We start from the raw sequence: 26,650 nt of genomic DNA on the forward strand, positions 1-26,650 counted from the left end.
TCTTCATGGTGTTGGATGGAGATCTCCTTGGTCTTCATGGTGTTGGATGGAGATCTCCTTGGTCTTCATGGTGTTGGATGGAGATCTCCTTGGTCTTCATGGTGTTGGATGGAGATCTCCTTGGTCTTCATGGTGTTGGATGGAGATCTCCTTGGTCTTCATGGTGTTGGATGGAGATCTCCTTGGTCTTCATGGTGTTGGATGGAGATCTCCTTGGTCTTCATGGTGTTGGATGGAGATCTCCTTGGTCTTCATGGTGTTGGATGGAGATCTCCTTGGTCTTCATGGTGTTGGATGGAGATCTCCTTGGTCTTCATGGTGTTGGATGGAGATCTCCTTGGTCTTCATGGTGTTGGATGGAGATCTCCTTGGTCTTAATGGCGTTTGGTTAGTGGTGTCTCTTGTTAATGGTGTTGCAGCCTCTGTGGCCTTTCAGAAAAGGTAAAGTGTATATACAGACAAGTGACACTTAGATTGCACACAGGGGGACGTCCTGTCACTAAGCGTGGGACTGATGAAGGGAATTGCCGGCAGCAGAAATGTTTAGGAACTTCATAGAAAAAGGGGTGAATACACATGTACATGACAATGTTTAGTTATTTGATCCCATAAATGTAATTTCTGCCTATATTTTCTCACTTCACCTACTTAGACTATGTAGTGCTGATGCATCACACACAAGTCGGATTCCAAAAATATTTACACAAAGGTTGTAACGAAACAAAATAGGTAAAAAACAAGGGGGTGAAGACTTTTACAATCCACAGTCTATCTATCAATTAGGGAAGAGCAGGAAACGCTCATTTGTTCTTCAGGAATAGGTTCTGCAGCAGCGAGTTCTAAGCGTCATGAATGATCAGATCCGCACAGGGCGCAGACAGACAGACATCGCACTGCACGGACGGCCCGCCACCTCTCCTGACCTGATGTGTTACTATGCAGCTGTCACGCTCAGATCAGGAGAGCCGACGGTCCATCCAAGGATTGCGATGCACGAGAAGAACGGTCGTCTGTCTGCGCCCCTAGTATGATAATCAGGGAGCGGCACATGTCGCTGATCGGCACAATGACAGGTGGCTGTACCACAAATTGCTGACATTCTGCCTTACAGCTTTATGTTAGTTACCACGAATCAGCGTCATGGCCGAATACCCGCTACACAGGGGGTCTCTGCCCCTCCGCTCTCCTGCTACCATAGAAAGTAACACCCGCACTCACCAGCAGAGGGCAGTCACTGCCAGGCGTTTGGCCTTCTCATACTGGAACCTCCAGAGTGGCAGCAGCGTGCCCTCCTGCTCCCGAAACTCGTCCGCCACATCCTCAAAGTACCTGAAGTCTGGACAAGAGAAGGAAGCATGTGAGCGTCCGGCTGTCAGTACATGAGTGTCAGTACATGAGCGTCCATCCGTCAGTACATGAGCGTCCATCCGTCAGTACATGAGCGTCCATCCGTCAGTACATGAGCGTCCATCCGTCAGTACATGAGCGTCCATCTGTCAGTACATGAGCGTCCATCTGTCAGTACATGAGCATACATCTGTCAGTACGACCGTCAGTCCGTCAGTACATGAGCGTCCATCCGTCAGTACATGAGCGTCCATCTGTCAGTACATGAGTGTCAGTACATGAGCGTCCGGCTGTCAGTACACGAGTGTCAGTACATGAGCATCCATCCGTCAGTACATGAGCGTCCATCCGTCAGTACATGAGCATCCATCCGTCAGTACATGAGCATCCATCCGTCAGTACATGAGCGTCCATCCGTCAGTACATGAGCATACATCTATCAGTACACAAGTGTCAGTACATGAGCGTCCATCCGTCAGTACATGACCATACGTCTGTCAGTACATGAGCATACGTCTGTCAGTACATGAGCATACGTCTGTCAGTACATGAACGTCCATCTGTCAGTACATGAGCGTCCATCCGTCAGTACATGAGCGTCCATCCGTCAGTACATGAGTGTCAGTACAGGAGCGTCCATCCGTCAGTACATGAGCGTCCATCTGTCAGTACATGAGCGTCCGGCTGTCAGTACATGAGCATCCATCCGTCAGTACATGAGCGTCCATCCGTCAGTACATGAGCGTCCATCTGTCAGTACATGAGCATACATCTATCAGTACACAAGTGTCAGTACATGAGCGTCCATCCGTCAGTACATGAGCATACGTCTGTCAGTACATGAGCATACGTCTGTCAGTACATGAGCATACGTCTGTCAGTACATGAACGTCCATCTGTCAGTACATGAGCGTCCATCCGTCAGTACATGAGCGTCCATCTGTCAGTACATAAGTGTCAGTACAGGAGCGTCCGTCTGGCCATGAGCATCCATCTGTCAGTACACGAGTGTCAGTACATGAGCGTCCGTCTGTCAGTACACGAGTGTCAGTACATGAGCGTCCGTCTGGCCATGAGCGTCCATCTGTCAGTACACGAGAGTCAGTACAGGAGCCATGAGCATCCATCTGTCACTATGAGAGTGTGAGTACATGAGCATCCATCTGTCAGTACACGAGGGTCAGTACAGGAGCGTCCATCTGTCAGTACACGAGTGTCAGTACATGAGCGTCCATCTGTCAGTACACGAGTGTCAGTACATGAGCGTCCATCTGTCAGTACACGAGTGTCAGTACATGAGCGTCCATCTGTCAGTACACGAGTGTCAGTACATGAGCATCCATCTGTCAGTACACGAGTGTCAGTACAGGAGCGTCCGTCTGGCCATGAGCGTCCATCTGTCAGTACACGAGTGTCAGTACATGAGCATCCATCTGTCAGTACACGAGTGTCAGTACAGGAGCGTCCGTCTGGCCATGAGCGTCCATCTGTCAGTACACGAGTGTCAGTACATGAGCATCCATCTGTCAGTACACGAGTGTCAGTACATGAGCGTCCATTTGTCAGTACACGAGTGTCAGTACAGGAGCGTCCGTCTGGCCATGAGCGTCCATCTGTCAGTACACGAGTGTCAGTACATGAGCGTCCATCTGTCAGTACACGAGTGTCAGTACAGGAGCGTCCGTCTGGCCATGAGCGTCCATCTGTCAGTACACGAGTGTCAGTACATGAGCGTCCATCTGTCAGTACACGAGAGTCAGTACATGAGCGTTCGTCTGTCAGTACCTGAGTGTTAGTACAGGAGCATCCGTCTGGCCATAAGCATCCATCTGTCACTATGATAGTGTCAGTACATGAGCATCCATCTGTCAGTACACGAGTGTCAGTACATGAGCGTCCGTCTGTCAGTACACGAGTGTCAGTACATGAGTGTCCGTCTGTCAGTACACAAGTGTCAGTACATGAGCATCCATCTGTCAGTACACGAGTGTCAGTACATGAGCGTCCATCTGTCAGTACCCGAGTGTCAGTACAGGAGCGTCCGTCTGGCCATGAGCGTCCATCTGTCAGTACAAGAGTGTCAGTACATGAGCGTTCGTCTGTCAGTACCTGAGTGTTAGTACATGAGCGTCCATCTGTCAGTACACGAGTGTCAGTACATGAGCGTCCATCTGTCAGTACACGAGTGTCAGTACATGAGCGTCCATCTGTCAGTACACGAGTGTCAGTACATGAGCGTTCGTCTGTCAGTACCTGAGTGTTAGTACATGAGCGTCCATCTGTCAGTACACGAGTGTCAGTACATGAGCGTCCATCTGTCAGTACACGAGTGTCAGTACATGAGCGTCCATCTGTCAGTACACGAGTGTCAGTACATGAGCGTTCGAATGTCAGTACCTGAGTGTTAGTACAGGAGCGTCCGTCTGGCCATAAGCATCCATCTGTCAGTACGAGCGTACATCCGGCCATGAGCGTCCATCTGTCACTATGATAGTGTCAGTACATGAGCGTCCATCTGTCAGTACACGAGTGTCAGTACATGAGTGTCCGTCTGTCAGTACACGAGTGTCAGTACAGGAGCGTCCGTCTGTCAGTACACGAGTGTCAGTACATGAGTGTCCGTCTGTCAGTACCCGAGTGTCAGTACAGGAGCGTCCATCTGGCCATGAGCGTCCATCTGTCAGTACACGAGTGTCAGTACATGAGAGTCCATCTGTCAGTACACGAGTGTCAGTACATGAGCGTCCATCTGTGAGTACACGAGTGTCAGTACAGGAGCGTCCATCTGGCCATGAGCGTCCATCTGTCAGTATGAGAGTGTCAGTATATGAGCGTCCATCTGTCAGTACACGAGAGTCAGTACAGGAGCGTCCGTCTGGCCATGAGCGTCCATCTGTCAGTACACGAGTGTCAGTACAGGAGCGTCCGTCTGGCCATGAGCGTCCATCTGTCAGTACATGAGTGTCAGTACAGGAGCGTCCATCTGGCCATGAGCGTCCATCTGTCAGTACACGAGTGTCAGTACATGAGCGTCCATCTGTGAGTACACGAGTGTCAGTACAGGAGCGTCCATCTGTCAGTACACGAGTGTCAGTACATGAGCGTCCATCTGTGAGTACACGAGTGTCAGTACATGAGCGTCCATCTGTCAGTACACGAGTGTCAGTACATGAGCGTCCATCTGTCAGTACACGAGTGTCAGTACATGAGCGTCCATCTGTGAGTACACGAGTGTCAGTACAGGAGCGTCCATCTGGCCATGAGCGTCCACCTGTCAGTATGAGAGTGTCAGTACATGAGCGTCCATCTGTCAGTACACGAGAGTCAGTACAGGAGCGTCCATCTGGCCATGAGCGTCCATCTGTCAGTATGAGAGTGTCAGTACATGAGCGTCCGTCTGGCCATGAGCGTCCATCTGTCAGTACATGAGTGTCAGTACAGGAGCGTCCGTCTGGCCATGAGCGTCCATCTGTCAGTACACGAGTGTCAGTACAGGAGCGTCCGTCTGGCCATGAGCGTCCATCTGTCAGTACATGAGTGTCAGTACAGGAGCGTCCGTCTGGCCATGAGCGTCCATCTGTCAGTACACGAGTGTCAGTACATGAGCGTCCGTCTGGCCATGAGCATCCATCTGTCAGTACACGAGAGTCAGTACAGGAGCGTCCATCTGCCACTATAAGAGTGTCAGTACATGAGCGTCCATCTGTCAGTACACGAGTGTCAGTACATAAGTGTCCGTCTGTCAGTACACGAGTGTCAGTACAGGAGCATCCGTCTGGCCCTGAGCGTCCATCTGTCAGTACACGAGTGTCTGTACATGAGCGTCCATCTGTCAGTACACGAGTGTCAGTACATGAGCGTCCGTCTGTCAGTACACGAGTGTCAGTACAGGAGTGTCCGTCTGGCCATGAGCGTCCATCTGTCAGTACACGAGTGTCAGTACAGGAGTGTCCGTCTGGCCATGAGCGTCCGTCTGTCAGTACATGAGTGTCAGTACATAAGCGTCCATCTGTCAGTACACGAGTGTCAGTACATGAGCGTCCGTCTGGCCATGAGCGTCCATCTGTCAGTACACGAGTGTCAGTACAGGAGCGTCCGTCTGGCCATGAGCGTCCATCTGTCAGTACACGAGTGTCAGTACATGAGCATCCATCTGTCAGTACACGAGTGTCAGTACAGGAGCGTCCGTCTGTCAGTACACGAGTGTCAGTACATGAGCGTCCGTCTGTCAGTACACGAGTGTCAGTACATGAGCGTCCGTCTGTCAGTACACGAGTGTCAGTACATGAGCATCCATCTGTCAGTACACGAGTGTCAGTACATAAGCATCCATCTGTCAGTACACGAGTGTCAGTACAGGAGCGTTCGTCTGGCCATGAGGGTCCGTCTGTCAGTACACGAGTGTCAGTACAGGAGCGTCCATCTGTCAGTACACGAGTGTCAGTACAGGAGCGTCCGTCTGTCAGTACACGAGTGTCAGTACAGGAGCGTCCGTCTGGCCATGAGGGTCCGTCTGTCAGTACACGAGTGTCAGTACATGAGCGTCCATCTGTCAGTACACGAGTGCCAGCACATGAGCGTCCGTCTGTCAGTACACGAGTGTCAGTACAGGAGCGTCCGTCTGGCCATGAGCGTCCATCTGTCAGTACACGAGTGTCAGTACATAAGCGTCCATCTGTCAGTACACGAGTGCCAGTACAGGAGCGTCCGTCTGGCCATGAGCGTCCGTCTGTCAGTACACGAGTGCCAGTACATGAGCATCCATCTGTCAGTACACGAGTGTCAGTACATAAGCGTCCATCTGTCAGTACACGAGTGTCAGTACATAAGCGTCCATCTGTCAGTACACGAGTGCCAGTACAGGAGCGTCCGTCTGGCCATGAGCGTCCATCTGTCAGTACACGAGTGCCAGTACAGGAGCGTCCGTCTGTCAGTACACGAGTGCCAGTACTGCTGCTGTTCCCTTCTGTAATTAGGATCCGTAAGTGATGGGGCAGAACCACGAGCACTAATTACTAATAAATGGGATATCCACCAACACAGGAGATTACCAGACACCCCATCTTCTAAACTCTTATGGGGAGTGTTGTGGGCATGCTCTATGACCCGTGCAGAGGTCACTGTACAGGAGGAGGAGGAGGTGAGCTGTGACATCACCAATTATATTCTGATATTTGCGCCCGTGGTTCAGTCTGCGGGGCAGTCGTCAGCTTCCCTCTAAATCCTAGGTCAATTTCTGATGACGCTTCCCTTTAACATATTGTTGCGTTTACTTCATGTTATGAGTAAGGGAAACGTGAGAACTCTCCACATAGGACCAACGTCGCGCTTTGTGTGATGTCATCACTGTGCGGTATACATACATCTCACACTTCTCCCCTCGTGTGATGTCATCACTGTGCGGTATATATACATCTCACACTTCTCACCCCGTGTGATGTCATCACTGTGCAGTATACATACATCTCACACTTCTCCCCTCGTGTGATGTCATCACTGTGCGATATATACATCTCACACTTCTCCCCTCGTGTGATGTCATCACTGTGCGGTATACATACATCTCACACTTCTCACCCCGTGTGATGTCATTACTGTGCGGTATACATACATCTCACACTTCTCCCCTCGTGTGATGTCATCACCGTGCGGTATACATACATCTCACACTTCTCCCCTCGTGTGATGTCATCACTGTGCGGTATATATACATCTCACACTTCTCACCCCGTGTGATGTCATCACTGTGCGGTATACATACATCTCACACTTCTCCCCTCGTGTGATGTCATCACCGTGCGGTATACATACATCTCACACTTCTCCCCTCGTGTGATGTCATCACTGTGCGGTATACATACATCTCACACTTCTCACCCCGTGTGATGTCATCAATGTGCGGTATACATACATCTCACACTTCTCCCCTCGTGTGATGTCATCACTGTGCGGTATACATACATCTCACACTTCTCCCCTCGTGTGATGTCATCACTGTGCGGTATACATACATCTCACACTTCTCCCCTCGTGTGATGTCATCACTGTGCGGTATACATACATCTCACACTTCTCCCCTCGTGTGATGTCATCACCGTGCGGTATATATACATCTCACACTTCTCACCCCGCGTGATGTCATCACTGTGCGGTATACATACATCTCACACTTCTCACCCCGTGTGATGTCATCACTGTGCAGTATACATACATCTCACACTTCTCCCCTCGTGTGATGTCATCACTGTGCGGTATACATACATCTCACACTTCTCCCCTCGTGTGATGTCATCACTGTGCGGTATACATACATCTCACACTTCTCACCCCGTGTGATGTCATCACTGTGCGGTATACATACATCTCACACTTCTCCCCTCGTGTGATGTCATCACTGTGCGGTATACATACATCTCACACTTCTCACCCCGTGTGATGTCATCACTGTGCGGTATACATACATCTCACACTTCTCACCCCGTGTGATGTCATCACTGTGTGGTATACATACTTCTCACCCCGTGAGATGTCATCACTGTGTGGCATACATACTTCTCACCCCGTGTGATGTCATCACTGTGCGGTATACAAACATCTCACACTTCTCCCCTGGTGTGATGTCATCACTGTGCAGTATACAAACATCTCACACTTCTCACCCCGTGTGATGTCATCACCGTGCGGTATACATACATCTCACACTTCTCACCCCGTGTGATGTCATCACTGTGCGGTATACATACATCTCACACTTCTCACCCCGTGTGATGTCATCACCGTGCGGTATACATACATCTCACACTTCTCACCCCGTGTGATGTCATCACTGTGCGGTATACAAACATCTCACACTTCTCACCCCGTGTGATGTCATCACTGTGCAGTATACATACATCTCACACTTCTCACCTCGTGTGATGTCATCACTGTGCGGTATACAAACATCTCACACTTCTCACCTCGTGTGATGTCATCACCGTGCGGTATATATACAGTACAGACCAAAAGTTTGGACACACCTTCTCATTTAAAGATTTTTCTGTATTTTCATGACTATAAAAACTGTACATTCACACTGAAGGCATCAAAACTATGAATTAACATGTCACCAGTAAAGCCCCCCCACACCATCACACCTCCTCCTCCATGCTTCACGGTGGGAACCAGGCATGTAGAGTCCATCCGTTCACCTTTTCTGCGTCGCACAAAGACACGGTGGTTGGAACCAAAGATCTCAAATTTGGACTCATCAGACCAAAGCACAGATTTCCACAGGTCTAATGTCCATTCCTTGTGTTCTTTAGCCCAAACAAGTCTCTTCTGCTTGTTGCCTGTCCTTAGCAGTGGTTTCCTAGCAGCTATTTTACCATGAAGGCCTGCTGCACAAAGTCTCCCCTTAACAGTTGTTGTAGAGATGTGTCTGCTGCTAGAACTCTGTGTGGCATTGACCTGGTCTCTAATCTGAGCTGCTGTTAACCTGCGATTTCTGAGGCTGCTGACTCGAATAAACTTATCCTCAGAAGCAGAGGTGACTCTTGGTCTTCCTTTCCTGGGGCGGTCCTCATGTGAGCCAGTTTCTTTGTAGCGCTTGATGGTTTTTGCCACTGCTCTTGGGGACACTTTCAAAGTTTTCCCAATTTTTCGGACTGACTGACCTTCATTTCTTAAAGTAATGATGGCCACTCATTTTCCTTTACTTAGCTGCCTTTTTCTTGCCATAATACAAATTCTAACAGTCTATTCAGTAGGATTATCAGCTGTGTATCCACCAGACTTCTGCACAACACAACTGATGTTCCCAACCCCATTTATAAGGCAAGAAATCCCACTTATTAAACCTGACAGGGCACACCTGTGAAGTGAAAACCATTCCTGGTGACTACCTCTCGAAGCTCATCAAGAGAATGCCAAGAAAGTGCAAAGCAGTCATCAAAGCAAAATGTGGCTACTTTGAAGAACCTAGAATATAAGACATAATTTCAGTTGTTTCACACTTTTTTGTTAAGTATATAATTCCACATATGTTAATTCATAGTTTTGATGCCTTCAGTGTGAATGTACAATTCTCATAGTCATGAAAATACAGAAAAATCTTTAAATGAGAAGGTGTGTCCAAACTTTTGGTCTGTACTGTACATTTCACACATCTCACCTCGTGTGATGTCATCACTGTGTGGTATACACACTTCTCACCCGTGTGATGTCATCACTGTGTGGTATACACACTTCTCACCCTGTGTGATGTCATCACTGTGTGGTATACACACTTCTCACCCGTGTGATGTCATCACTTCGTGGTATACATACATCTCACACTTCTCACCTTGTGTGACGTCATCGAACGTGTTCTGGTTCACCATCCGCTCCATGATTTTGCTGGATTTCTCCACCTTGCTGATGTCATCGCTCTGCTCCAGTACAAGACATTGAGACGACTCAGTTATATAAGGAGAAGTATGACCCCTGTCCTGTTATGGGGATCCTCGGGGTCTCACCTGAGACTCGGAGGTGGGCACCCTCCGCCTGGACTGGAGCTCATCCTCCTTCTTGGACGCGGGGGCTTTCTGCTTCTCCTTCAGCTTCTCCTGCTTCTGTAGCTCCGCAATGTAAGCATCATAGATCTCCCACTGAAAGATGGAGGCGCGACACTGACACTGTGTGCCCCGGGTACAGCCGGGCACACTGTCTGCACACACACACGTCAGTACCGTGTACCTGATTGGCGGTGCCGGAGAACGTGGCTCGTGGCGGTGGTTCTGTCTGCGATGCTCTTTCCTGGAACAGAACGATGTGGTCACTGCTTGGACCCTTGTGGTGACCGTGTGGTGCCGTGTACGAGGGGGTCTCCTACCCTCCCCCATCAGACATGTCACACATAACCTGACCTTACCCGCTGGGGGTTGTTGTACGTCTGTGACGCTCTCTCGCTGAAGTTGAACTGGTTGGTCAATCTCCGTTCTTTTCTGCTTTTGGTGACAAGTTCCTCACCCTCAGCCCCATCAGCAGCAGCAACAGCGCCCTGAGGATGACGGGACATGTACAAGGTGAACGTGGAGGTTCTGCAGCAGCTGAGGTGTATGATGAGGTTCTACAGCAGTAGAGGCGTATGCTGAGGTTCTGCAGCAGCTGAGGCGTATGCTGAGGTTCTGCAGCAGCTGAGGCGTATGCTGAGGTTCTGCAGTTGCTGAGGTGTATGCTGAGGTTCTGCAGCAGCTGAGGTGTATGCTGAGGTTCTGCAGCAGCTGAGGTGTATGCTGAGGTTCTGCAGCAGCTGAGGTGTATGCTGAGGTTCTGCAGCAGCTGAGGTGTATGCTGAGGTTCTGGAGCAGCTGAGGTGTATGATGAGGTTCTGGAGCAGCTGAGGTGTATGCTGAGGTTCTGAAGCGGCTGAGGAATATGATGAGGTTCTACAGCAGCCTAAGGAGTATAATGAGGTTCTGCAGCAGCTGAGGTGCATGATGAGATTCTGCAGTAGCTGAGGTGTATGCTGAGGTTCTGCAGCAGTTGAGGTGTATGCTGAGGTTCAGAAGCGGCTGAGGTGTATGCTGAGGTTCTGCAGCAGCTGAGGTGTATGCTGAGGTTCTGCAGCTGCTGAGGTGTATGCTGAGGTTCTGCAGCAGCTGAGGTGTATGCTGAGGTTCTGCAGCAGCTGAGGTGTATGCTGAGGTTCTGGAGCAGCTGAGGTGTATGCTGAGGTTCTGGAGCAGCTGAGGTGTATGCTGAGGTTCTGAAGCGGCTGAGGAATATGATGAGGTTCTACAGCAGCTAAGGAGTATAATGAGGTTCTGCAGCAGCTGAGGTGCATGATGAGATTCTGCAGTAGCTGAGGTGTATGCTGAGGTTCTGCAGCAGTTGAGGTGTATGATGAGGTTCAGAAGCGGCTGAGGTGTATGCTGAGGTTCTACAGTAGCTGAGGTGTATGCTGAGGTTCTGCAGCAGCTGAGGTGTATGCTGAGGTTCTGCAGCAGCTGAGGTGTATCAGAGCAGTGGGGTCACCCCCGGGGGGCATATAACCTAATGTATATACAGTACCGCAGGCTCAGCTCTCCCGTCTGCTTCCCTGTCTCCGGTCTCGGGGGCATCACTCGGCCCATTCTCTGTGGGGGGAGGTGCAGGATGAGTTTATACATGTATACATGGCGACAGACCGACCATTGCCAACAGTTATAAACAGACCTGTGGATGACAGACAGGGAGGTGACAGCCGGCATCTTCATGGATGGCCAGACAGTACTCTGTCACCTCACCTGTCCATGACTGTCACTGTGGGTCACTTACCGTCAATGACGCCCATCCTCACCCGCTGTCTCCGCGCCTCGTCTGAGTCTTTATGTAACATGTTCCCGTCCAGCGAGAAGTGAACGGCCAGCTGGTCCACGATGCTGATGGGCTTGTAGGCTCGCTCCTGCACACAACGGAGGAGATAAATGGCGTATATCCTATATATACTGTGTAGAGAGTGGGCTCCAGGCTATACGATACAGCCGCGAGCGCCGGATTATCATACATTCCGGATCACCAGAAAGACATATTTGTACTTTACACTACTCACTTTGAAGCTGTATCTGACGATGTTCTGCGGAGCGTGCGGGTTGTTGGCGGTCAGGATACGTGTGAATTCTTCCTTCAGCTCCTGTAAACAGGAAATATAGAGCTCGGGGTGAATGCGGGCGCCGCACCATCCTGCCGCTGGGCACTGTGCTGTCCTGCAGCCGGGCATATGGGCATCCTGGAACTACGCCGTCCTGCCAACATCACTGAATAATTCACAGAAACATCTTCTGATGAGGGGCCGCAGGGGGCGAGGGGCACGCTGCTCTCTGCTTATAGGAAGGCTTCATACACAGTATACAGGCAGCAAGTACAGCGGAAAAGTGGTGGCATACACAGTGTATAGGTGATGGTATACAGTGTACAGATAGCCCAGCGGAAATACGGTGCTATAGACAGTGGTACCGACGGCAGTGTATACTGAGCACAGGCAGTATACTCCACCTATAGACCTAATAAATGTTTGTGTGTGCTGACAGTAAGTCACATGTCCCCGCAGACAGTCGGCCGCGTGTCCCCGCAGGCAGTCGGCCGCGAGTCCCCGCAGGCAGTCGGCCGCAAGTCCCCGCAGGCAGTCGGACGCGAGTCCCCGCAGGCAGTCGGACGCGAGTCCCCGCAGGCAGTCGGACGCGAGTCCCCGCAGGCAGTCGGACGCGAGTCCCCGCAGGCAGTCGGACGCGAGTCCCCGCAGGCAGTCGGACGCGAGTCCCCGCAGGCAGTCGGACGCGAGTCCCCGCAGGCAGTCGGACGCGAGTCCCCGCAGGCAGTCGGACGCGAGTCCCCGCAGGCAGTCGGACGCGAGTCCCCGCAGGCAGTCGGCCGCGAATCCCCGCAGGCAGTCGGCCACAAGTCCCCGCAGGCAGTCGGATGCGAGTCCCCGCAGGCAGTCGGCCACGAGTCCCCGCAGGCAGTCGGCCGCGAGTCCCCGCAGGCAGTCGGCCACGAGTCCCCGCAGGCAGTCAGATGCGAGTCCCCCCAGGCAGTCGGCCACGAGTCCCCGCATTCAGTCGGCTGGGTGTCCTTGCTGCTATCTCTATACAGAGAGCATCTCCTGTATTTGTCCTGGCCGCACTATTACTTATGATAACACAACAATCCACCTCCTGATCACGTCTCACCTGGACTACTGCCCTCATCATGAGCAATCAGTCCGGCTCCTTCGGGTACATACACATATATAGTAGTATGCATACTCACGGCCTCGGTTAGCTCCAGCTGGTCCGGTGGTTTCACCAGGGTCTTGGGCTGCGTCCATTCGTCTGCTCCGTCCCCCATGTCTGTGGAGTCATCTTCATCCTGACACATGAAGGCTTTATCAGTGGGGGCCGGGAATTGGGGAAAGAGGAGTCCAGGCTATTAGTGATATTGCAGCCAAGTCCCATTCACTTCAGTGAAGTTGCCCAACTAGAGACAACCCATGGACAGAAATGGCGCCATTTGTGTAAGAGCGTGGTTATGTTATTATAACCGCTTTACAGACGGACTGCAAATCATGTATCGAGTTTCTATAGGCTCTGTAGAGCCCCAGACATGAGTCTATAGTCCTTGTCCTCACCCTCCTCCTGGTTATGGCCTTCATTGGCTTGGAGACATTCGGCTTCTGAGTCTGGACAGGAGCAGCGCCCTGCGGAGACAGAAGAGTCTGCTGTAAAAAGTAGTGGGGGGACATAGATGGAGGAGGGACAGGAGCAGCGCCCTTCAGAGACAGAAAAGTCTGCTGTAAAGAGTAGTGGGGGGACATAGATGGAGGAGGGACAGGAGCAGCGCCCTGCGGAGGCAGAAGAGTCAGCTGTAAAGAGAAGTGGGGGGACATAGATGGAGGAGGGACAGGAGCAGCGCCCTGCGGAGACAGAAGAGTCTGCTGTAAAGAGTAGTGGGGGGACATAGATGGAGGAGGGACAGGAGCAGCGCCCTGCGGAGACAGAAGAGTCTGCTGTAAAGAGTAGTGGGGGGACATAGATGGAGGAGGGACAGGAACAACACCCTGCGGAGACAGAAGAGTCTGCTGTAAAAAGTAGTGGGGGGACATAGATGGAGGAGGGACAGGAGCAGCGCCCTTCAGAGACAGAAAAGTCTGCTGTAAAGAGTAGTGGGGGGACATAGATGGAGGAGGGACAGGAGCAGCACCCTGCGGAGGCAGAAGAGTCAGCTGTAAAGAGAAGTGGGGGGATATAGATGGAGGAGGGACAGGAGCAGCGCCCTGCGGAGGCAGAAGAGTCAGCTGTAAAGAGAAGTGGGGGGACATAGATGGAGGAGGGACAGGAGCAGCGCCCTGCGGAGGCAGAAGAGTCAGCTGTAAAGAGAAGTGGGGGGACATAGATGGAGGAGGGACAGGAGCAGCGCCCTGCGGAGGCAGAAGAGTCAGCTGTAAAGAGAAGTGGGGGGACATAGATGGAGGAGGGACAGGAGCAGCGCCCTGCGGAGGCAGAAGAGTCAGCTGTAAAAGAGAAGTGGGCGGACATAGATGGAGGAGGGACAGGAGCAGCGCCCTGCGGAGGCAGAAGAGTCAGCTGTAAAGAGAAGTGGGGGGACATAGATGGAGGAGGGACAGGAGCAGCGCCCTGCGGAGGCAGAAGAGTCAGCTGTAAAGAGAAGTGGGGGGACATAGATGGAGGAGGGACAGGAGCAGCGCCCTGCGGAGGCAGAAGAGTCAGCTGTAAAGAGAAGTGGGGGGACATAGATGGAGGAGGGACAGGAGCAGCGCCCTGCGGAGGCAGAAGAGTCAGCTGTAAAAGAGAAGTGGGCGGACATAGATGGAGGAGGGACAGGAGCAGCGCCCTGCGGAGGCAGAAGAGTCAGCTGTAAAGAGAAGTGGGGGGATATAGATGGAGGAGGGACAGGAGCAGCGCCCTGCGGAGGCAGAAGAGTCAGCTGTAAAAGAGAAGTGGGGGGACATAGATGGAGGAGGGACAGGAGCAGCGCCCTGCGGAGGCAGAAGAGTCAGCTGTAAAGAGAAGTGGGGGGACATAGATGGAGGAGGGACAGGAGCAGCGCCCTGCGGAGGCAGAAGAGTCAGCTGTAAAAGAGAAGTGGGGGGACATAGATGGAGGAGGGACAGGAGCAGCGCCCTGCGGAGGCAGAAGAGTCAGCTGTAAAGAGAAGTGGGGGGACATAGATGGAGGAGGGACAGGAGCAGCGCCCTGCGGAGGCAGAAGAGTCAGCTGTAAAAGAGAAGTGGGGGGACATAGATGGAGGAGGGACAGGAGCAGCGCCCTGCGGAGGCAGAAGAGTCAGTTCTAAAGAGAAGTGGGGGGATATAGATGGAGGAGGGACAGGAGCAGCGCCCTGCGGAGGCAGAAGAGTCAGCTGTAAAAGAGAAGTGGGGGGACATAGATGGAGGAGGGACAGGAGCAGCGCCCTGCGGAGGCAGAAGAGTCAGCTGTAAAAGAGAAGTGGGGGGACATAGATGGAGGAGGGACAGGAGCAGCGCCCTGCGGAGGCAGAAGAGTCAGTTCTAAAGAGAAGTGGGGGGATATAGATGGAGGAGGGACAGGAGCAGCGCCCTTCAGAGACAGAAAAGTCTGCTGTAAAGAGTAGTGGGGGGACATAGATGGAGGAGGGACAGGAGCAGCGCCCTGCGGAGACAGAAGAGTCTGCTGTAAAGAGAAGTGGGGGGACATAGATGGAGGAGGGACAGGAACAACACCCTGCGGAGACAGAAGAGTCTGCTGTAAAAAGTAGTGGGGGGACATAGATGGAGGAGGGACAGGAGCAGCGCCCTGCGGAGACAGAAGAGTCTGCTGTAAAGAGTAGTGGGGGGACATAGATGGAGGAGGGACAGGAACAACACCCTGCGGAGACAGAAGAGTCTGCTGTAAAAAGTAGTGGGGGGACATAGATGGAGGAGGGACAGGAGCAGCGCCCTTCAGAGACAGAAAAGTCTGCTGTAAAAAGTAGTGGGGGGACATAGATGGAGGAGGGACAGGAGCAGCACCCTGCGGAGGCAGAAGAGTCAGCTGTAAAGAGAAGTGGGGGGATATAGATGGAGGAGGGACAGGAGCAGCGCCCTGCGGAGGCAGAAGAGTCAGCTGTAAAGAGAAGTGGGGGGACATAGATGGAGGAGGGACAGGAGCAGCGCCCTGCGGAGGCAGAAGAGTCAGCTGTAAAGAGAAGTGGGGGGACATAGATGGAGGAGGGACAGGAGCAGCGCCCTGCGGAGGCAGAAGAGTCAGCTGTAAAAGAGAAGTGGGGGGACATAGATGGAGGAGGGACAGGAGCAGCGCCCTGCGGAGGCAGAAGAGTCAGCTGTAAAGAGAAGTGGGGGGACATAGATGGAGGAGGGACAGGAGCAGCGCCCTGCGGAGGCAGAAGAGTCAGCTGTAAAGAGAAGTGGGGGGACATAGATGGAGGAGGGACAGGAGCAGCGCCCTGCGGAGGCAGAAGAGTCAGTTCTAAAGAGAAGTGGGGGGATATAGATGGAGGAGGGACAGGAGCAGCGCCCTGCGGAGACAGAAGAGTCAGCTGTAAAGAGAAGTGGGGGGATATAGATGGAGGAGGGACAGGAGCAGCGCCCTGCGGAGGCAGAAGAGTCAGCTGTAAAGAGAAGTGGGGGGATATAGATGGAGGAGGGACAGGAGCAGCGCCCTGCGGAGGCAGAAGAGTCAGTTGTAAAGAGAAGTGGGGGGACATAGATGGAGGAGGGACAGGAGCAGCGCCCTGCGGAGGCAGAAGAGTCAGCTGTAAAGAGAAGTGGGGGGACATAGATGGAGGAGGGACAGGAGAAGCCCTGCGGAGGCAGAAGAGTCAGCTGTAAAGAGAAGTGGGGGGACATAGATGGAGGAAGGACAGGAGCAGCGCCCTGCGGAGGCAGAAGAGTCAGCTGTAAAGAGAAGCGGGGGGATATAGATGGAGGAGGGACAGGAGCAGCACCCTGCGGAGACAGAAGAGTCTGCTGTAAAGAGAAGTGGGGGGACATAGATGGAGGAGGGACAGGAGCAGCGCCCTGCGGAGGCAGAAGAGTCAGCTGTAAAGAGAAGTGGGGGGACATAGATGGAGGAGGGACAGGAGCAGCGCCCTGCGGAGGCAGAAGAGTCAGTTGTAAAGAGAAGTGGGGGGATATAGATGGAGGAGGGACAGGAGCAGCACCCTGCGGAGACAGAAGAGTCAGCTGTAAAGAGAAGTGGGGGGACATAGATGGAGGAGGGACAGGAGCAGCGCCCTGCGGAGACAGAAGAGTACGCTGTAAAGAGTAGTGGGGGGACATAGATGGAGGAGGGACAGGAGCAGCACCCTGCGGAGACAGAAGAGTCTGCTGTAAGAGTAGTGGGGGACATAGATGGAGGAGGGACAGGAGCAGCGCCCTGCGGAGGCAGAAGAGTCAGCTGTAAAGAGAACTGGGGGGACATAGATGGAGGAGGGACAGGAGCAGCGCCCTGCGGAGGCAGAAGAGTCAGCTGTAAAGAGAACTGGGGGGGACATAGATGGAGGAGGGACAGGAGCAGCACCCTGCGGAGACAGAAGAGTCAGCTGTAAAGAATGATTGTCTGGAGAAGAGAAAGGTGACACTGCCATGAGTTCTGTGTCTGCCGTCAGTAAAGCCCCGAAACCACTCATGTGTAGGGGTTTCTTGTCCATGGAGGGGAGTTATAATGTATGGGGGCTTCTCACTCACATCATGCGGGGGCTTTTCATCCATGAAGGGACCTCATTCACAATGTTGAGGGGCTTCTCATCCATGGAGGGGACTCACTCACAATTTTATCTAAACACACAGCCATGAACCTCCTCCAAGAGCAACTTCTCCCATCATCCAGGACAAGGTGGGGATGATGCTTTTTCCCTCCATGATGGAGACCAGGTCACAAGGAAAAAGTGAGAGCTAAGTGGATGGGTGAACAGAACATTGACATCTTGGGTTCATATCAGGAAACTCCCCGGATCTCCTCCCACTGAGAACCTGCGGTCAATCATCAAAAAGGGTCAAAACCCAAAAATTGTGATAACTCCGAGCTCTGATGAGACAGGAATGGCGGCTATCAGTGAGGATCTGCCCAGAAGCCGATATACATCTGCTGGGAGAAGGGCAGAAGTCTGGGGGATAAGGGGCAGCGCTGGGAATATTGAGGCCTCACAAAAATGTCATAGATTTGTCAGTAAAAGTGTAAAAACGTATGAAATGTTATAATTGTCCACCAGTAACCAGAGAAACATCAGTCTAAAAGAGCGAAAATACTGAAGAGGCAAAATGTGAAAAACAAAATGTGTGTCAGTCTCAGAAGTTTTGGCCAGGACTGTAGATGTGGACTCAAGTCTGGAAGGTCTGGACATAATGGTAGGCACGGTACAGCATAGGGAATGTGCCTCTGACTGCGGAGCCCCTTATAGATGAAGCCAATAAGAAACACCGTGCAGTGCCAATTCCCCCCCTCACACTACTTCCACAGGTGATGCGTTAATTGGGACGCCCAGCTGACCAACGGGAAGAGAGAGGAAGGGGTGTCCGGCCACACCCACAAGGGTTAAATCCAGGTGCCGGGGTCAGTCCCTTCCTCTTTCTCCCCGGCTGACCCTCTGGAAGCAATTGTCGCCTCCGTTAACTCTGCGGCGCTCCAGCCGCTCGGCCGGATTAGGGGAACGGCGCGGCCAAACAGCCCGGCCGCGCCGCAGGCCCTCTGCAGCCGCAGGCAGATCCCCCTCCCTGCTGCCTGCTCCATACGCAGCTGCACTCTCGGCGACCACAGCGCTAGCCTGGGGGGCCCCCGCCCACCAAATCATCCGGAGGGGTGCTTCACAGGCTGCGCTGTCTGGCCCCCCTAGTCAGCTCCCTCTCAGCCACCCCCCACCCCAGCACAGATCATCCACCAGCCGCGGCCCACAACGCCCTTCCGTCAGGCATCGCTGCAATGACTGCATGGGGGTTCGTGGGGTCAGGCCTATCACCCTGCAACGCGATCGCTCAAACCATGAATAACTGGCTTCAGGCCTTTGCAGTCTTAGGCTGCATCATGGGTCAAAAACACCCGGAACGCTGTTCCGAGCTCTTCATATACCAAGACCTAGTATATAACTCTTAGAAGTCTCACGGCGGGTCAGCGTGGAGGCGGTACGACGAAGAATTCCGCAGGCGGCTTGCCATGCAACCCGACCTAGGCTGGGGCGTAAAAGCGACAGATGTTTGGTTGCGTCTTATACTATCCCAAAAACAACCCCCCTTTTCGTCGTCGGCCACTAATTACCCAGCCATCGCAGGCCAAAATTCAGTGGTCGTACGGAGACCAGGGGCCTGCTTGCTGTATAACGAGGGGTACTGCCGCTTCCACGGTTCCTGTAGATATAAACACGACTGCTCCCCCTGCGGCGGCGGACACCCCGCAGCGAGATGTACGCGCCAGGCACCTGCACGGCATAACCCCGGTGAACGTTACCGCAATGGGCCCTTGGCTAAGCCCCTATCCTAATAAAGAGGCCGCGCGGCAACTCAATTTAGGCTTTAAATTCGGTTTCTTTATCCCCTTTAACTTTAGTCGCAAAACTAAATCAGCAGATAATCTTAAATCCGCTCGCGAATTTCCCGAGATTTTACGCACAAAAATTCAAAAAGAGATAGAACTAGGCAGGATGGCGGGCCCATTTACATCGCTGCCATTCAGTAATTTTAGAATCTCACCCCTGGGCATCGTCCCTAAAAAAGAACCGGGAAAATATTGGTTAATCCATCACCTCTCATACCCTAAAGGCGATTCGGTTAACGACGCGATACTCTCAGAAGAGGCATCAGTAACCTATGCTTCGTTTGACAGGGCAGTCAAGCTCGTGCGGACTGCTGGGCCCGGCGCCCTGCTGGCAAAATCGGACATAGAGTCAGCGTTCCGCCTACTTACCCGTTCACCCTGAGTGCTTCCACCTGTTGGGTTGTAAGGTGGATCAGCTCTTTTACTTTGACATGTGACTACCGATGGGCTGCTCCATCTCCTGTCACTACTTCGAGCTTTTCAGCACTTTTCTTGACTGGGTTGTACGTTACGAAATCGGCAGCAATTCGACGGTCCACTACCTCGACGATTTCCTGTTCGTCGGGCTGAAAGACTCGAAACTCTGCTATTTCCTCCTACAAAAATTTAAATTTCTAGCCAATCATTTCGGCGTATCTCTCTCAACAGAAAAAATGGTCGGCCCGAGTAATGTGCGGCCTTTCCTTGGCATAGAGATAGACACCAACGCAATGGTTTTTAGATTGCCAGAGGATAAATTGCTGAAAACGCTGCAAACGGTCGAAGATTTCTGTGGGGTTAAAAAAGTCACCCTCCAACAGATGCAGTCCCTGCTAGGTTTGCTCAATTTTGCTTGCCGCGTAATGCCAGTGGGCAGAACCTTTTCACGCCGTTTATCGCTGGCGACGAAGGGCATCTCCCAGCCAGGCCATAGAATTAGGCTTACTCGCACACTGAAGGAAGATTTGCTAGTCTGGAAAACATTCCAAAATTCCTACAACGGCCACACTTGCCTCATGTCGCAGGAAATGCCATGTCTTTTCCAGGCGCTAAAAAACCTGCAGTTTGGGTGGTTGGACATTCATACATCTACTGGGCAAAGAAGCGGGCCGAACATCGGCCCAGGGGATTGAATCTAGGCTTCAGGAAGGTAGTGGTCAACTGGAGAGGGATAAGAGGGCTACAGTGGCCAAAAATCTTCCCAGAAGTCATCGACATCGCTAAAAGGGCCAGAGGGCCGGTGATACTAGTCTTGCACGCTGGTGGCAATGATCTGGGAAAATGGAGATGTATTGACCTCAGTTCAACGATGATGTGACGCTGTAAGAATCTGGCTGCACTCGGATGTCACCCGAGTGCAGTCCGATTAGAGCATGTATATTCAAACGGAGAGTGGACCCACTGGACCGTGATGACGAACCCCTCTCGGACGAGCTGACCAGGTGGACCGCCCCCTATACAGGGAGAGTTAGGGGCAGGCCCGTGAGGGACTATCGCCACGGAAGCTGGAGGGTCGACTGAGAACAGATGGGAACACAGCGGGCACAAAGGGAAAGAGGGAACAGAAAGGAAATACTGAGACAAGGGAGAAGATGGGAACGCTACAGAGGCACGGAGACTGGCAGGACAATATGGAGAGACCGAGGCTGACGGGAGCAAGGAAAAGATATAGGAGCCGGGCAGGTACCGCAGAGGAAAAGGAACTGAAGGAACAAGGCAGGAACACAGGAAACAGGCAGGCACTGCAGAGGGCGGAGGAGACCCAAGATCAGAGACCTAGGAACACACAGAGACCACAGGTGGCCAGAAGCACTTGTAAACACAAATGAACATCAGGCACAGAGAAGCAGCAGGAAGCAGTTTACATAGCAGCATGGGAGCTACTTCCGGGTTACAGTCCTCCAGGATGACAGAGAGGACAGGAAAGAGCGCCAACAGAGGAATCAGATGTGCGCACGCGCAGAGCTGAATGTGGCGCGCGCGCGCACCCGGCGAGCTGCAGTGGGAAGAGGCGGCGGCAGCAACGGCATGACAGATGACAGCTGATATCGAGCGTTTCTTCTACCTGTTACCGGATATGATATTGGTGTGGTCAGAGATGGTGCCACGAGCGGTCTGGCACGGGGTTAAGGACCCAAGAGGCTTAGAACGATCAAGAAAAAAGGTCAACCTGAGAGTGGCAAGATTTGTAAAATCAAAATTCGGCATTGTAGTTCGCCACTACCAACTGGAAGGCGACAAATCAGGACTGCTGAGGCCCGACGGCATTCATCTCACGGACATTGGGCTCAATATATTTTTGTCAGGTCTACAAGACGGTATCGAGCAGGCCCTAACGCTGATGGGTGGGGGTCGGAGTCACGTGTAGGTAGTACACATGATCCTCTGTGGCGGTAGTGGAGGGAGGGGCGAAGCTTCGTAGCCGCTCATTGGCTGGTCGCCTGTCGGTTGCAGACTGGGCCCACGGCTCTGAGCCCGTTGCGAAATGTAATTTGCCCCTCCCTGATTATCAAATTAATAAACTGTGACCGACTAGTTCAAAATAGAGCTGTAAGGGGCGCAATAAGGGACAAAAAGAAAGCATTTAGAGAATTAAAGGAAGTAGGTAGTGAGGAGGCATTAAATAAATACAGAAAATTAAATAAATTCTGTAAAAAGCAAATCAAGGCAGCAAAGATTGAGACAGAGAGACTCATTGCCACAGAGAGTAAAAATAATCCCAAAATATTCTTTAACTACATAAATAGTAAGAAACTAAAAAATGATAGTGTTGGCCCCCTTAAAAATAGTCTGGGTGAGATGGTGGATGAGGATGAGGAAAAAGCCAATATGCTAAATGATTTTTTTTCATCAGTATTTACACAAGAAAATCCCATGGCGGACAAAATGTCTATTGATAAAAATTCCCCATTAAATGTCACCTGCTTAACCCAGCAGGAAGTGCGGCGGCGTCTAAAAATCACTAAAATTGACAAATCTCCGGGCCCGGATGGGATACACCCTCGAGTACTGCAGGAATTAAGTACAGTCATTGATAGACCATTATTTTTAATCTTTAAAGACTCCATAATAACAGGGTCTGTGCCGCAGGACTGGCGTATAGCAAATGTGGTGTCAATATTCAAAAAGGGGACAAAAACTGAACTCGGAAATTATCGGCCAGTAAGCTTAACCTCTACTGTGGGTAAAATCCTGGAGGGCATTCTAAGGGACGCTATACTGGAGTATCTGAAGAGGAATAACCTCATGACCCAGTATCAGCACGGGTTTACTAGGGACCGTTCATGTCAGACTAATTTGATCAGTTTCTATGAAGAGGTAAGTTCCGGACTGGACCAAGGGAACCCAGTGGACGTAGTGTATATGGACTTTTCAAAAGCTTTTGATACGGTGCCACACAAAAGGTTGATACATAAAATGAGAATAATGGGGATAGGGGAAAATATGTGCAAGTGGGTTGAGAGCTGGCTCAGGGATAGGAAACAAAGGGTGGTTATTAATGGAACACACTCGGACTGGGTAGCGGTTAGCAGTGGGGTACCACAGGGGTCAGTATTGGGCCCTCTTCTTTTTAACATATTTATTAATGACCTTGTAGGGGGCATTCAGAGTAGAATTTCAATATTTTCAGATGACACTAAACTCTGCAGGGTAATCAATACAGAGGAGGACAATTTTATATTACAGGATGATTTATGTAAACTAGAAGCTTGGGCTGATAAATGGCAAATGAGCTTTAATGGGGATAAATGTAAGGTCATGCACTTGGGTAGAAGTAATAAGATGTATAATTATGTGCTTAATTCTAAAACTCTGGGCAAAACCGTCAATGAAAAAGACCTGGGTGTATGGGTGGATGACAAACTCATATTCAGGGGCCAGTGTCAGGCAGCTGCTACAAAGGCAAATAAAATTATGGGATGCATTAAAAGAGGCATAGATGCTCATGAGGAGAATATAATTTTACCTCTATACAAGTCACTAGTGCGACCACACTTAGAATACTGTGCACAGTTCTGGTCTCCAGTGTATAAGAAAGACATAGCTGAACTGGAGCGGGTGCAGAGAAGAGCGACCAAGGTTATTAGAGGACTGGGGGGTCTGCAATACTAAGATAGGTTATTACACTTGGGGCTATTTAGTTTGGAAAAACGAAGACTAAGGGGTGATCTTATGTTAATGTATAAATATATGAGGGGACAGTACAAAGACCTTTCTGATGATCTTTTTAATCATAGACCTGAAACAGGGACAAGGGGGCATCCTCTGCGTTTGGAGGAAAAAAGGTTTAAGCATAATAACAGACGCGGGTTCTTTACTGTAAGAGCAGTGAGACTATGGAACTCTCTGCCGTATGATGTTGTAATGAGTGATTCATTACTTAAATTTAAGAGGGGACTGGAGACCTTTCTGGAAAAGTATAATGTTACAGGGTATATACACTAGATTCCTTGATAGGGCGTTGATCCAGGGAACTAGTCTGATTGCCGTATGTGGAGCTGGGAAGGAATTTTTTTCCCCAATGTGGAGCTTACTCTTTGCCACATGGGTTTTTTTTGCCTTCCTCTGGATCAACATGTTAGGGCATGTTAGGTTAGGCTATGGGTTGAACTAGATGGACTTAACGTCTTCCTTCAACCTTAATAACTATGTAACCCATCTGAGCCTGTTCGTGTTATCTTTTCGGGACTGGTGGTAGGGGGGAAGGCACTATTTACGACACACGGGTCTCTGCAGTCGTAGAGAGGGCGATGGTGGTGGGGCCCACATAGCTCAGACGGGGCAGGCGAGGGGTGACTGCAGTATAGTATGCCCATACCGGTCACACTGACACCACGCGGCACATTTGGCTGCCCCCACTACACTGACCATTACCTGCTTCGCTCTGGTCGGCATGGTCCGTCAGTCTCTATACAGCAAACAAATCTGAAAAACACAAGAAGAAGAAAATATATTTCAGAGATTTTATTTTAGTAATTTATTAGAACGACAGATCATTTCAGAGATTTCACCCCAAAGCACAAAAGAAAGAAAACCATGACGCCATCCACTTGTACTGCACTGCGATATCACAGCAACAAGTGTGAACAATGGTCGTACGACAGATGCCACAGCCGCGGGGCAGCCTCACCCTCAGGTGGATGGATGTGGATATCGACTGCGGGCCGATCCAGGGATTAGTGCAGGTAGTGAGCCCTTCATTGACCCTCAGCAGTGCGCCCACCTCTCTCTATAGAGGGCTCGTATCCTCTGACCACACAAGACAGAGATGGCGCAGGGTGCTTCCGGTGGCGCAGGATGCTCCGGTGGAGCAGGGTGCTCTCATTGCCAGGGGGCTCCCGGTGACGCAGGATGCTCCGGTGGCGCAGAGTGCTCTCATTGCCAGGAGGCTCCTTGTGGTGCAGGATGCTCCGGTGGCGCAGAGTGCTCTCATTGCCAGGAGGCTCCTTGTGGTGCAGGATGCTCCGGTGGCGCAGGGTGCTCTCGGTGGCGCAGGGTGCTCTCGGTGGCGCAGGGTGCTCCCGGTGACGCAGGGTGCTCCCGGTGACGCAGGGGGCTCCCAGTGACGCGGGGGGCTCCTGGTGGTGCAAGATGATCTGGTGGCGCAAGGTGCTCCCGGTAGTGCAGGGTGCTCCCGGTGGCGCAGAGTGCTCTCGGTGGCGCACGGGGCTCCTGGTGGTACAAGATGATCCGGTGGCGCAGAGTGCTCTCGTTGCCAGGGGGCTCCTGGTGGTGCAGGATGCTCCGGTGGCGCAGGGTGCTCTCGGCGGCCCACGGTGCTCCTGGTGACGCAGGGTGCTCCCGGTGGTGCAAGATGATCCGGTGGCGCAAGGTGCTCCCGGTGGCGCAGGGTGCTCCCGGTGGCGCAGGGTGGTCCCGGTGGCGCAGGGTGCTCCCGGTGGCGCAGGGTGCTCCCAGTGCAGCTGTTCTGATCTCGTCTGCTGGACGTGTTCTGTGATGCCAGCACCGACTAGAGAGCATCTACACAAGCCCCTCAGAGCAGATAAGAGGGGGGTCTTCACATCAAGTAGTAGGAGCTGTATATATGGGACACATAGTGGGAGGTATGAGTCTGCGGAGAGGGGACCATGTAGTGAGCAGGTAGGGTGCATGTTGTGGGTGCTATGTGTATAGGTGGTGAAGGGGGGCACTGTGTAGTAGGGGGGTGAAGTGTGGGATGGTCATAGTGGGGGGGCGCTGTGTGGTGAGGGGGTGCTGTTTAGTGGGGGTGCTGTGTGTAGTGGGGGGGTGCCGTGTGTAGTGGGGGGGTGCTGTGTATGGTGGGGGGTGCTGTGTGTAGTGGGGGGGTGCCGTGTGTAGTGGGGGGGTGCTGTGTATGGTGGGGGGTGCTGTGTGTAGTGGGGGGTGCTGTGTATGGTGGGGGGTGCTGTGTGTAGTGGGGGGTGCTGTGTGTAGTGGGGGGTGCTGTGTATGGCGGGGGGTGCTGTGTGTAGTGGGGGGTGCTGTGTGTAGTGGGGGGGTGCTGTGTATAGTGGGGGGTGCTGTGTATGGCGGGGGGTGCTGTGTGTAGAGGGGGGTGCCGTGTGTAGTGGGGGGTGCTGTGTGTAGTGGGGGGTGCTGTGTGTAGTGGGGGGTGCTGTGTGTAGTGGGGGGTGCTGTGTATGGCGGGGGGTGCTGTGTGTAGTGGGGGGTGCTGTGTGTAGTGGGGGGTGCTGTGTGTAGTGGGGGGTGCTGTGTATGGCGGGGGGTGCTGTGTGTAGTGGGGGGTGCTGTGTGTAGTGGGGGGGTGCTGTGTATAGTGGGGGGTGCTGTGTATGGCGGGGGGTGCTGTGTGTAGAGGGGGGTGCCGTGTGTAGTGGGGGGGTGCCGTGTGTAGTGGGGGGGTGCTGTGTATGGTGGGGGGTGCTGTGTGTAGTGGGGGGTGCTGTGTGTAGTGGGGGGTGCTGTGTATGGCGGGGGGTGCTGTGTGTAGTGGGGGGTGCTGTGTGTAGTGGGGGGGTGCTGTGTATGGTGGGGGGTGCTGTGTATGGTGGGGGGTGCTGTGTGTAGCGGGGGGGTGGGGGGGTGCCGTGTGTAGTGGGGGGAGCTGTGTATGGTGGGGGGTGCTGTGTGTAGTGGGGGGTGCTGTGTGTAGTGGGGGGTGCTGTGTAGTGGGGGGGTGCTGTGTAGTGGGGGGTGCTGTGTGTAGTGGGGGGGGTGCTGTGTGTAGTGGGGGGTGTTGTGTATAGTGGGGGGTGCTGTGTATAGTGGGGGGTGCTGTGTATAGTGGGGGGTGCTGTGTATAGTGGGGGGTGCTGTGTATAGTGGGGGTGCTGTGTGTAGTGGGGGGTGCTGTGTGTAGTGGGGGGTGCTGTGTGTAG

General features: G+C 52.5%; 1 protein-coding gene across 1 annotated transcript in view; it reads right to left on the minus strand.

Annotated features, from left to right (window-relative positions):
• DNAI1 (dynein axonemal intermediate chain 1) overlaps positions 1–26,650 on the minus strand; it is a 252,883-nt gene that overhangs the window by 210,239 nt on the left and 15,994 nt on the right. The window contains exons 2-12 of the mRNA XM_069745862.1: positions 24,204–24,254; positions 13,454–13,522; positions 13,096–13,194; positions 11,900–11,980; positions 11,626–11,752; positions 11,380–11,444; positions 10,238–10,366; positions 10,063–10,122; positions 9,843–9,974; positions 9,671–9,755; positions 1,219–1,336 (exon numbers count right to left, since the gene is read on the minus strand). Of these exons, the coding sequence (XP_069601963.1) occupies positions 1,219–1,336; positions 9,671–9,755; positions 9,843–9,974; positions 10,063–10,122; positions 10,238–10,366; positions 11,380–11,444; positions 11,626–11,752; positions 11,900–11,980; positions 13,096–13,194; positions 13,454–13,522; positions 24,204–24,224 (986 nt within the window). The 5' untranslated portion in view covers positions 24,225–24,254. The remainder of the gene's footprint in view (positions 1–1,218; positions 1,337–9,670; positions 9,756–9,842; positions 9,975–10,062; positions 10,123–10,237; positions 10,367–11,379; positions 11,445–11,625; positions 11,753–11,899; positions 11,981–13,095; positions 13,195–13,453; positions 13,523–24,203; positions 24,255–26,650) is intronic.

The sequence above is a fragment of the Ranitomeya imitator genome, chromosome 1 (genome assembly GCF_032444005.1).
Source record: "Ranitomeya imitator isolate aRanImi1 chromosome 1, aRanImi1.pri, whole genome shotgun sequence".
NCBI lineage: Eukaryota > Metazoa > Chordata > Amphibia > Anura > Dendrobatidae > Ranitomeya > Ranitomeya imitator.